This window comes from Adelges cooleyi, unplaced genomic scaffold, assembly GCF_023614345.1.
Source record: "Adelges cooleyi isolate 19-005CV unplaced genomic scaffold, UGA_ACOO_1.1 ACOO_flye_CR_arks_rails_tigmint_CR_PRNA_822, whole genome shotgun sequence".
Classification (NCBI taxonomy): Eukaryota; Metazoa; Arthropoda; class Insecta; order Hemiptera; family Adelgidae; genus Adelges; species Adelges cooleyi.
This window is the reverse complement of record NW_026096538.1, coordinates 1-13,530: the sequence shown is the minus strand read 5'-3', so window position 1 is coordinate 13,530 and position 13,530 is coordinate 1. Positions and strand designations below refer to the sequence as shown.

Below are 13,530 nucleotides of genomic sequence, written 5' to 3'. Positions count from 1 at the left end.
AGTTTCTATACTCTATTCAGAATAAGAACAGGCTTCGGCGGCCGACTTGGCTTCACTGCGAGCTACGGACCTCTAGTTCATCTACACTTATTGGACCATTATCCTTTTAATTAACCCGTATGGCCGTATCCGTCAATAATAATTTATATAAGATGAATTATTATTTAATATTAGTAGTACACATTTACACGGGTTAACGTTTGATATACCAATTGGTATGATATAATCGATTTCATTCCCAGAAATTTTGAATATTAAAGAAATTATTAATACTATTATATATGTACTTTTTTTTTGTTCCTATCTTTTGTTAGAAATTGTTCTGTAGAAAAATAAAGAATTTGAATTATTATACCACAGCGCAATTTTGTTTACCTACAGGCTACAATGCCATTTGTTTTAGCTCAAAATGACATAGCAAATAGTGTAAGCAGGTACCCGATATAATATTCATCATTTTCTACCATTTTTTTTCCAATTTTTACTTTAAAAAAAAATATATATTGAATAGGTACGGATGTTTGTGTTTGAGAAAATTGTAAATGTACTTAATAGCCACACTCTAGAAATGCTTCAGTCTAATTTTTAGACTTTAATTATTCTTCTTACTTCTAAGTATTTGCCGGCCGAATATCTCGCACACGAACACTAACCCTCAGACTTCTGAGAATACCATTCCATCTTATAAACACGGTATTTTTGGACCATACTCAATGAATACAAATTGTATAGGTAATATATATATACTATACAATGTATAATACATTCATATGTTCTTTGTTATACAATGTATACTATATATATATATATATATATATATATATATATATATGCGTTTCATGGATACCGATAATGTCCTTTTCTGTGACAACGTCATAACAATTTATTATCAAAAATGAAATATTTATTTTTGGTCTTTCTGGCTACTGCTGCTTTGTGGTGACGGCCAAACGGGATAAAGAAAAATATTTATAATAATATACAGGGTGTTTTGTTAAAATTCATATTTATGTTCGCATTGTCCAATATACAAGTATCGCATTTACTTATTGAGTGTGTAAACAAAAAAATGCAGAATCAGGTTTTTGACCTTTTTTTCTTTTAGATCTGCCGCCGCAGTTATCAACAACGCTGGGTCTAAGAATAATTAAAATAAAATAGTGTTATGACTCCTTATACCTAAGAAGGAAGATTATACCTCGAAAAGATTTATATTGCCCACCAAGTACAATATATATATATATATATATATCAATAGAGTTCATATTTTTAAGAAAACATATTTTTGTATTCTCACTACAAAAACATAGTAAAATGTTTTTTTCATAAAAAAAATGGGCCTACAATATATTTTATTCTCGATTATTATTATTTTTCAGAAATTTATAAGTTTTATTTTTTGGTACTCGACGGATTTATAATGGATGTAAAAAAATACCTATTATTATACCTATTTCCTTAGAAAATTAAAATGTTGTTGGTTATTTTAAAAAATCTTTAGATAATGAAAATAAAATTAATAAGATTCTTTAAAAACTACAAATAATATATAGAAGGATTCCATTTTGATTTTCATTGAATAAATAAAGAAATCTTGAGGTATAGGTGTTTTGAAATATGTTAAAAACAGATAAAATATTTTTAAACAAAGTGTTGTTGGCAAAAGTAATTATACATTTATTTTTCATCCTTAAATATGATTTGTTTAAAAATTAAGTTGGATCAAAACGTACTATTTTTAACCAATGATACATTTTGGTTTGATTATTGGAAATGATATGTTTTCATTATAATTCTTCCAAAATGTTCTATTTTTGTTTTATATTATATTATTTAAACTAAATAAGTATGAACTAAATTAAATAAAAACACTTTTTTTTATTAAAGTGTATCGTGGAAAAAAATTTGAAAAGCAAGTAACTTACAAATCTATAATATTTAGTATCTACTGGTTAAATTTATTTTTATTTCTTAGAACTTAGTAAAACAAAACACAAAAAAATGAATTAAAAATGAACATAACATTACTAGTCTTTTATGTAAGCATTAGTATCATCTAAACGGCTTTCGCAAAGAGGACCACAACATAAGCACCGACTTTAAAAGTGGTTCGTTGAATAGTAAATATTCCTATCATGTAAATGATTTTAATTAATATTTTTGGTACTTATTAACTGTACTTTAATGCGTTATAAATAATCGATTAGTGTATGGAAAAATTTCATTATATTTCGAGCGCTTTTATTTATAAGAAAATTAAATAATGTTTAACAAAATTGTACATAGTTTTGTCAAGTTGATATTTTTTGAGAAAAAAAGCGAAAACCCTATTTTTCTCACGTTAAACAGACCGAGTGTACGCTTGAGCGGTCAGAAATTTTAGTATGTTAATCAATTAAGACAAACAGTTGCTAACTATTGACAAACTATAGTTGTGCCGAATTTTAAAACTATTTGAATTTTTTCCCAGGTAACAGTGTTATATTTCTTGAACTATATACATCAATGTCGATTGTCGTAGTTAATAATATCACAGGGTATAAATATATAACAAAAAGTACATTATTTGATTTGGGGATAAAGCTTTAAAAATGTTTTGAAAATAATTGTCGACCATATCAATTTATTTTCAGGTTAAAATATACAAGCTTGAAGCACAGAATAGATGATCTATTCTGTGCTTAAAGTGTGTTGTATGATAATAACATGATTGTGGTTTGTGTTATCATCTATTATCATATAATATTATTTTGAGTCACTTGACAGTCTGTTGTAATAACCTAGATAGAATAACAAGTGTAAATTAAGTAACGAGTTTAATCATTGTAATGAAGTGAATAATTTAATAAATATAATTAAAACAGTGTAATACTATGATAACCGTCATAAAACAAAGTGTATCAGTTTTAACATGTACAATGTTTACTATGAGTTAAACCAATTTAGAAGTAAATTTTAGATAAAATTACGCCTACTTAAAATGATCGGATTTGATTCTGTAAAAATATTTTCAGCTCAACGGCCTTCTTTCCAAGAAGATTTTTAAATTGAATATGTCCTATGTATTGATCCGTAAGACCTTGTTCTATCATATAGCATCATTGCAATCACTTTATCTAACATTCGGTACCTACCTAAACACTTCCAGTTAGTAACCTAAATTTGATTTCGTTTCATGTGGAAAGCAAACAATTTTACTTTAAATTATAGTTGAATGTACTTTTCTATTTTTTTTTTCAATTAAATGTACTTACTAATGAAGAACTATTTGGGGCATGAGTACTATTTGAGGGCCATACAGATATTTAACAAAGATTAATCGCAGAGCAAACAGAAAAATAACAAATAGTATGAACTCACATTTTAAACATTCGATCATTTATATTGAAAATTAACACATAAAAAAGTATAAGTAATTTGAAAAATAACACAATAAATTTGTAAAAAAAAAATGTATGGGTCAAATGAAGCGGTGACAAATTCAATAACAATAAAACAAAAGGTACAATATAAAACAGGTAGTAAAGAAACTTAATTACAAAAAATAAGGGAGGCGGTCTAAACCAACGTTCGGCGATCCACATAATGTTTGACCAGCAAAATATGCCAATTTATGGGCTAATAAACACGGGGCTGGTACACGTACGGTACCCTGAAATGAAAAAATAAAAACAAACAAGCTCAACGACGGGCGTTATTATGATATTATTAAAATTATCCGAAAAGTGTTTACTCACCGACCAATTAAAGTACATGTGACACAGTTTAAATGTAAGTTTTTGCATATGATCCGGTGGAAGATTCAAAGTGTCTTCAATAACTTGATAGTGCGTAGGCGCCACTGTTCCTTGTGTCGAATGTTGTGACACTAAATAGAAGTCGTATCTAAAATTTGTTAAAGGAAAAAAAATACTACAATTTACAACACAGTAATTATAAAATCTAGTCACACCGATTTGTGTGTATTGTACGTCTGGGCCTTGATTTTTTTTTAATTTCACGGTGTTATTCAAGTTATTAATGTAAAAATTAAAATATTATGGAAATTGAAACAAACACGTTACTAATAATTAAAAATAAAACGGTTAAGAATTTTAAGTGAAAAGAGCTAACTGTATTTTTTACACCAATTTTAATTCATAATTTTTTTTTTTGTGACAGACCCTACAACCGACCAATTGAATTTGATCTCTCATGGGTTTTTATGTTTTAGATCTACCTATTTGATTCTACAACAGTAACTTATACCAATACGATAAACAAAAAAAAAAAAACTATATTCTCTTACTTATTAGGGTCGGTGACCACGCTATCTACAACTGTACCGGCTTGAGGGTTACGCGTGCCTTGTTTTGTGAAAAACCTGGTGCTTATACGTTTAGTAACTACGACAACCGCCATGGGGACACCAGCATCACCGTAGAATTGTTTAACGACGGCCTATAGTAAAAAAAAAAAAAAAAAAATTATAAATACAATTGAATAAATTATTCAAAACACATTTTTACAACAAAAATAATAATAATCGTTACTTTAATTAGTTTGATTTCAATTTTGTGGACATATTGAAGCTGCCCTTCGCCGACGCCGTCTCTGTATATTACTATACTCGTTGGCAAATGTCCATTTATCGATTTGTACGTCATCAAGGCCTCTGGAAAAATAGTATTTTTACAACAACAAATTGTAATTAAAAAAAAAAAAAATGATCCTTTACTAAATTATTAACTCACTGCTCATAGTCGCTGCGAAATGGTTGGACAACTCTTCGCCGACCTCGTGGAGCTCAACACAACTGAATATATTAGTGTGGGTGTCGCCCATTGTTGCAATCAAAGCTCCATAAGACATTTTTTTCTTACCTTTTTGCGTATGGTAAACGTCATAACCCACTATCATCATGCCCTGAAAATAGGTCCGAGGAAAAATGTGTTTAAATACCTACAAAATACGGTCTGTTAAAAAAAAATGTCACAAATAATTACTTTTTTAGGAATTTTCACGAGCCACGGTGCACCTCCAATTTTGCAATTCATTTGTACAGCGATTTTCGTTGCAACCGATATGTTATTTTTCTGTACATTTTTCAGTAGCACCACTTGGGATGGTACTGAAATGCATAAAACAGTTTGTACAACAAATTGATAATATGTATTATTATAACCGACAAAGACGATATCGAACGAGACGACGTTTACCTGCCCTGTCCACGCACAATTTTCGTTTTATCACAGCGTACAGTTGTCCTTTCGGTGGAATCGCGCAAAGTATAATGGTTGGATTTTTTTGATTCACCGCTTCCTCCAGAGTGCATATAATGGTATCCGATCGACTATCTTGCAGTGGAACCCTTGTAAAACAAAATATAGACGGTATATTTCAAACTTCCCGGGCAGGTGACAATAGCCTAAATTTTGCATCAGATACCGGACACTCACATAACAGGCTGTGGTAATGTGAAACCCATCCCCGGGCCGCCTTTGCCAGAGTAGTGAGGAAAGCGATTACCTCCTGTTTATTTTGCACAGGAGCCATAACGACCCAACATTTTACTACAGCATTAGTGTACATCGGTGACATTCTTAGATGTTTAGTCCAATCAGCTTGATCTCCGCCATTATAGTCCTTTACGTTGCCAAAAATCGGTTCCGGTTTCAAAACGCGCCCTTTTACTTCAACGAGGTCGCTGTCTAACTTTAAGTTCCATTTCGTAAACTCTTCTACGGACTGCAAACGAACAACGCACAATTGTACGGTATTTGTCATTTTAGTTATTAATTTTATTTCCACGAATTGATATTTTCCTTACGTTATTGGACGACAACACTCGTTTGACGAAATTCCGAAGGCGCCTGACCCTTTCGTCTGGGTTTATACGCGTATAGATTGCCAAGTCCTTCATAAGATTGAAATTATTTCTACAACATAAATCAATTAATATTATAATATCAAACGCATAAATATCGAGAGGCTCTTGTTGGATAAAGACATAATACATAATACCAATACTCATTAGTCATCACTATACATTTCTATAACGTAACATATTTTTTTAAACGAAAATTTTAATTTATTAAACACGAATAAAAATATTTATTATCAATTGAAAATTGTACATTATTATATAGGGGCCCATTCGCATGGTCAATCCCCAAAGGCCAAAACACTTTATTTATGTAAATATATATAACCATTTCTTAATTATTATTTCAACTCCTTGACGAATATTCCCAGACCAATTTTGATTTGTTTTTTCTCATTTCAAACAGTGTGTTTACCTACAGGCATTTGGACAATTACAAATAATTGTATTTTTATTAACCTAATACCAATTTCACGGATCAGGGATAAATACCACGTTACACAAAATAATAATAGTTACCGCATCTGAGTAGTTAATCCAGTCATGACACACAGCTCAGGAACCAAATACACCAAAGATTCTTCCACCCCAAATTCTCGGACAGATTTTTTTTTGTTCTTCGATATCAGCATGGGTTGTCTGCCCCCGCGTATTTGTACATTCCATTTCTAATTTACATCGAGTTCGAGATGACTAATTTCATACATACAAGTTACAAAACTAAGTGGAAATTACTATCAATACCTCTTTGTAGTATTGGTTGTACGACATTTTCGTGCCATCTTTCTTAGGAAACGTTGACGAAGGATCCGAAGCTTCGTCGATATCGTCAATAACATAGGTCTCGTTATTGTAAACTGTCATAACAGTTGTTCCAATGACTCCGTTCTTGAAATTGGTCTATACAAAAGTAAATGTTCAAACGAAACACGTTAAAAAAATGTTAAACGACAACAAAGCAATTTCATTATTAAATTACTATTGCCTCTTTGTGCCAACGCAAATTAATTATTTTAGAAATCGCTTTAGTATAACAGTAGCCTACAGACTAACTAGCCGATAATTATAAAGTGGTCATATTATATAAAGTACAGCCTATTTGCTAAAGTATAGAAGCTTACAGGTTGACTGATAAACTTTAGTGCTAGGTACATACTGAAGAGCCAAAATGATGATACTTAAATGTAAAAAAATATGTGTTCAAATTGAAAAAAAAAATTAATTATTGTAAAGGAATTTTCCAATAAAACTTGACATAAGTTAAAACTAATTATACTCATGGCAGAGTTATACATATAAAAACTTATGTTTTTTTTTATTATCAATTTTTACATCGCATCGATACCAAAACATGTATTTACTGAAAAAAACATACCACTGGAGATTTTTGGAAATTTAACAGTGCATTTACTAAACAAATTTACAAACGAAAAAAGTTAAAGATGAAGAGTTTACCTACTTATTTATTTTGGATTTTTTCAATAATGTAACATTAGCGACAAAATTATAATTTTTTAGCTGAGAAAATATTAAATTATGCACTTTTAAAAAGTTATAGATACATTTAAAAAAAAGAAAAAAAAATTGTAATCATCTAATTAAACTCTTCGTCTTTAGTTTTGGTTACTTATAAATAAAAGCTGTAACTGATAATTTTTCTAGAGCAATGCAACCTCCAGAGATAAAGTTTTTGGCATTGAAAATATTGTTTTGACGTCCTCTTAACACAATAATATAGCATCACGTGAAAACTTTGTTTTATAAATACATAAATTCCATCAATATAAAATAGATAAAATGGGTTTACCATCCATTCTGGGTTCCTAGACCTTTCGGCGGCACATGAATGTAAAAAATCCAACACTGTTTCTTGGCGCATTACTTTGGTCGAAATTTCAGCACACATTAATACTGTATTGTTTTCATGCATGGCGATGGATGTTTCGTATCCAGGCCAAAGTTGGAGCTTGTGTGCTGGCAAGTCAATCTAATATATTATATATGAACAAAAATTCAATAAATATTAAAATTTAAATACTATGTAGGATGTACGTACACCAAATTTGTAGTGGAATAGGTAATTTTTATTTTTAAAAACCAATATTTAGTAAAATTATTTAAATTTTCCCTCATAACTCAAATAGTTTTGATACTACAGAAATAAAAAAATAAAATATATATAGTACTGCAAGGAACTAATGTCTGAATAATATATACGTGTTACTTTAAGCATTTTTTTTTTATCATAGTGAATAATGAAGTTGCTTTGTAAAATAAGTTATTCTATATACTTAAGACTGTTTCATTTTACATGAAAATTGAAGTTGAAAAGAAAATTTGATTATAGAAAAGTAATTAAAAGAGATAAAAATGTGAAGTTATATTCTAATACAATAGCATAATCTAAGGTATCACCGAAAAGAAAAACTGCACATTTGCAAATATCATGAAAGAAAATAATGAGTATTTTTTTTTTTTAATGACTTACTTGCTTTTACATGTTTCTATAATTTTTAAAAAATCTAAATAATTTTACTGAATATCGGTTTATTGACTTGGAGCGGTGGAAATCTTTTCAAAAATAAAAGGTTTATTTTTATTTTGGGTTTGAATACATCAAGCTGTTACTACATTTGTGTGATTTTATGGATACAATTTCGAAAATTGCCTTTTTATCACTACTCCTTGTAATGTATACAATGGATAATAAATACTGACCTTAGCTTCCGGGTCATAAAAGTTTCTGGATATTAGCTTAAGGCCGAGATGCCGAATACAGTTGCGCAAAAGCAAGTTGAATACTTGAATGTAAGTATAATCACCAGATTTCAAGACATTAGTGAATTTTATTTTTATAATGAACATCTTATCGTCCTTACGATCTTGGGATGTCAGCTCGAATGACTGAAACAATAAAACGCACTCAGTTATACCGGAAAACCACAACCGGGTTAGCCATTATTTCTTGCCTCGGGGTTCAACTTGGAGCTTGTGAACAACATAGTTCCATCGAACAAGTAACCGCCAAAAACATTGCGATGCTGAGCCAATAAACCTCTTTTGACTGCAATACGATCTTCTTCGGGATCAAAGTCAACTCGATATTGATATAGTTCCCATTGCATTAATCCTTTGTCCTTGTCAATACATCTCAGCGGGAAATAATTTGACAACAATTGTACTTCAACTCCGGAGACACCTACAATTTGTATGTAAGATTAGACCTTATCCTGTAGTTGGAGTTATTTGACTGTGTCGTTACATAAAAGTTCCGACAACATAGCTGTTGTGTACGAATAATAATATGTAGATTTGTGGATTTTAAATGGCTTTATCTGCCCTACACGATATATACCTAAGCTGCCAATCATTATATTTATGTGGTACCTCTCTTTCCTGTCGGAGTCAATGACGATTCAGGGCGGGGCGCTAGAAATGTTTCTTGAAATTCGGTCGTTAAACGACGGCCACGTACACTTCCCCGGCCAAGAGGAATTGGCATATCATCTGTATAAGGTAAGATCAAGTTAACTTTTAAGCGTTTTTCAAAAATGTAAAATTTTATTATACCCGTTGTTGCCAATTTGTTCATCTTCTCTTTTACTTGTTTCACCTAAAAAAAAAAAAAATTATTTTGAAGTATTTTTGTAATCTTCCATTAAAATTATATTTTTTATTAACTTGTTCGTTACTGTTATTCGATTTCAGCTTACTTGTGAATCAACAGATCCAGACACAGGTGGTCTAGGAGTAAAGGATGTGAACGTCGGTCGCTGTTGTGGATACCTTGGACCGGGTTGACGCACATTGTTAACCGGACCCCGAGCTCGTACTCTCGTTGGTCTAGCTGGATACATTTTAAATGTTTAAGCTGTGAAACAAACACATAAATTGTTACAAACACAGAAGAACAGGTAAATTTTTCCGTTATCATGTTAAGTTTGTTTAAATCCCAATATCTTCAAATATATACCTAAATTTACCACCTACCTAACAATGATTTTTATCTGTATAGTAAAACAAGTCAAACTCGTTATGAGAGCTACTTAATTTTTACAACAGATTTAAATATATATTTTTTTGTTGGTACACAATACAAGCGTTACAATACCAAAAGTTATTATGCAAATATAATAATTGGTAAAAAAGTTCTTATATTTATTGGTAAATCTAGTGAACTTCGATAGTCGATAGTCCCTATGTACATAAGTCAATGAACGAATTATTAATTATGCACTTACAAAATTTATCTTAACAATATGTTGTTAATATTTATTTTAAACACTATGTTAGTGGTGTTTGTAAAGTAGAAATAGGTATGTAATATTTATTGTTACCTGTTATTAACTGTGGAGATGCGATAAAATGTATACAACAATTTAATAACGCCGAACTAAGAAAATGTTTGATCTCAGAAAATCATATAAAACTGAATGGTCAGACAAAATGGTCGATGGCCGTACGAACTGCCATGGATTGTTGCAAATTTCCATCAGGTTATTATAACGTCCATATTTCAAAGACATCCGACATATTTTCTTTTCGAGAAAAGACGGTAGTATTGGATTGGCTGTTTGGTTTTTTTTATTATTTTTCAAATTATAATTTAATGGAATACAACGTTTATCAGATATTTTACTTGCCATCCTCTCATTTTCAACTAGATTTATAAATAACTGCCTATTTAAATAAATAAAACATTTATTTTTAAATATAATGGCCAAAATAACAGCTTTTAAAAAATATACTTTCAGTGTTAATGTGTCAAATGGAAAATAATATCACACTGGGAAGGCAACATAAGAAATCCGAAAATTATCGATTTGAAAGTAGTAAAAAATTATAATTATTTGCCAAGAAAATTAGTGGATTAAAGAGATCTTTAGTATACTGTATTGCTTTTTAACGATGTTGTCAAATTAAATTTAAAATTTGTCATCTCTAAGTCCTTATGGCACAAAATTACTTTTATTTTCACGTATAAATATGTTATATGACAAGGATAATTTTTGTAAAGTGGGTTAAGTTGCGCAGACTTCTCTCGTAGATCATATATTATGTTTTACCTAATACTAAAATGCATAATACATTCATAATGAAAAAAACTGCTGCCAAATCATTATAACGTTGAACCCGAATTGATCACATTCAATTATTTCATTAATTTATACTCCAGACTAACCGGGATATATGTTCGTCAAAATGAAAAAAACTAGTAAGAATTATGTATATGTATATAATATAAAACGAGTAAAATTAAAATGGAAAATTATGAATTAATTAGTTAGCTAACAAGAATGAAAATGAGATCCGATACCTAATGTATAGACACATACATTTATGTCTTTTACTATTAAAAATTCTGGCTAATTGTGTTAGCACAGTAATGATTTTGATTTACATAAATCATACCACTATTTTTACTTCACCTACTATGTTAGTTCATACGATTATATAATTTGATTGATTGGCTTTTCTAATTTTATGTTTACAATAAAAAAAAATTTTACAACTTAAGCTAATGCTGAACTCTAATACAATAAATCTAATATAAAAAAATCATTTTTAATTTTAACAAATTTTTATTTAATTAGTAATTACTAAAGTGTATAGTGTTAAGTGTATAATAATATAATGTGTACATGGATGAAATTGTTTGAAATTATATAAATATAGATAAATATTTAGTAACTTATGTGCAAATTTTCATGACTATTATTAATATTACAATTGTATGTACCCGTAGAGCAATGTGCCTATAAAATACACATTACAAATACTATCAAGAAAATGTTTTTTTTAGCTTATAACAGTTTAGGCTATTTTAATCATGTATGTTTACAATATTTTTAAAACGTTAACGTTTGGTTGTTTTACGTGTTCATTTACTATGTACATAAAATGTATACCTACATTTACAACCTAGTAATAACAAAAATAATATAACAATGATTTTTATCTGTATAGTAAAATAAGTCAAACTCGTTATGAGAGCTACTTAATTTTTACAACAGATTTATATATATATTTTTTTTTTTTTGGTACACAATACTAGCGTTACAATATCAGAAGTAATCATGGAAATATAAGAATTGGTAAAAAAGTTCTTATATTTATTGGTAAATCTAGTGAACTTCGATAGTCGATAGTCCCTATATACATAAGTCGATGAACGAATTATTAATTATGCACTTACAAAATTTATCTTAACAAAATGTTGTTAATATTTATTTTAAACACTATGTTAGTGGTGTTTGTAAAGTAGAAATAGGTATGTGATATTTATTGTTACCTGTTATTAACTGTGGAGATGCGATAAAATGTATACAACAATTTAATAACGCCGAACTAAGAAAGAAAATGTTTGATCTCAGAAAATTATATAAAACTGAATTATCAGACAAAATGGTCGATGGCCGTACGCTCTGCCACGGATTGTTGCAAATTTCCATCAGGTTATTATAACTTCCATATTTCAAAGACATACGACACATTTTCTTTTCACGTTTCTACAAGCAAAGAGGGTAGTATTAGATTAGCTATTTATTTTTTTCATTATTTTCAGATTATAATTAAATGGAATACAACGTCTCTCATATACTTTACTGATATCAATATATATATAGTAACTGTAACAAATAATTGGAACAAGTGCAATGCGCAATTTCCCATAGAAATTACCAATTGTTGTTTTATTTAATTTATTAACATCACGTAAATAAAAATAAAAAATCATTCTATACATAACCATTGTTGATTATTTCTTGTATAACATATAACGTTAAAAATCAGATTATTAATATCAACTTTATTCCATTTTACGCGGTTTTTACACTAAAAAAAGAAGGTACAGTCAAAAATGATCTTATTGAATACAATTTTTTGTCACAAATAAAACCATATTATTTTTTTTTAATCAATTACTGTTGAAATTTATATATTTTGTTTGCAAATGATCTTCACCCACTCCGATCCCTGGACTTTTAAAGGGACATAACAAAACTTTAAAGTATTGTGGGCCGTTTTTTTACTCAAAAACACGTCCTGAGAGGAAAACAATGACACTTAACGGAGTAATATGATTTTAATAATTAGCTCTATCAACTTTTAAAAATTAAATGGTAAATTATGTAACTAAATTATAATACCAATATCATAGGTTAAATGTTGACTTAATTTTAATTTTAAAATTTTAAAAAAATTACTTTTCTAGACTATATTTTCTTACAACGGGTTTTGTTTAGCAGGAGTTATACTTAAATTATGTTTTATAATTATTAATTTTAAATACATTTGTTTGTGTTTGTTGTTTTAAGTTCAAAGGAATAAAGAGAAATTTAATTAGTAGATACTAAATATTATAGGTTTGTAAGTTACTTCTTGCTTCTCAAGTTTTTTTTCCACTATACATTAAAAAAAAAAAATGTTTTTACTTTTATTTAAATATAATATAAAACAAAAATCGAGTGTTTTGGAAAAAATACAGTCAAACCATAATATTTCCACAGAAGCAAAATGTACTTTATTTGTTGAAAATAGCACGTTTTTTTTTTTTTGATGAAATTCAATATTTAAAAAATCGCAGTTTAAGTATGAAAAATAAATGTCTGAAATACTTTTACCAACAACACAAAAATGTTATCTATTTTTAACATTTTTCACTTTTC

The 13,530-nt window shown here is 29.0% G+C and overlaps 1 protein-coding gene across 1 annotated transcript; it reads right to left on the bottom strand.

Moving 5' to 3' along the window:
• Positions 1 to 3,461: 3,461 nt before the first annotated feature.
• Positions 3,462 to 12,230, bottom strand: LOC126846028 (piwi-like protein Siwi). The gene is given in 19 exon segments (XM_050585115.1): positions 3,462 to 3,652; positions 3,738 to 3,885; positions 4,289 to 4,440; positions 4,533 to 4,654; positions 4,734 to 4,905; positions 4,986 to 5,110; positions 5,199 to 5,350; positions 5,439 to 5,472; positions 5,475 to 5,727; positions 5,810 to 5,918; positions 6,383 to 6,531; positions 6,608 to 6,763; positions 7,671 to 7,850; positions 8,582 to 8,767; positions 8,833 to 9,062; positions 9,251 to 9,370; positions 9,434 to 9,476; positions 9,577 to 9,734; positions 12,156 to 12,230. Coding segments are annotated over 18 exon segments (2,592 nt in total). The 5' UTR covers positions 9,721 to 9,734; positions 12,156 to 12,230; the 3' UTR covers positions 3,462 to 3,535.
• Between the last annotated feature and the right edge of the window lie 1,300 nt (positions 12,231 to 13,530).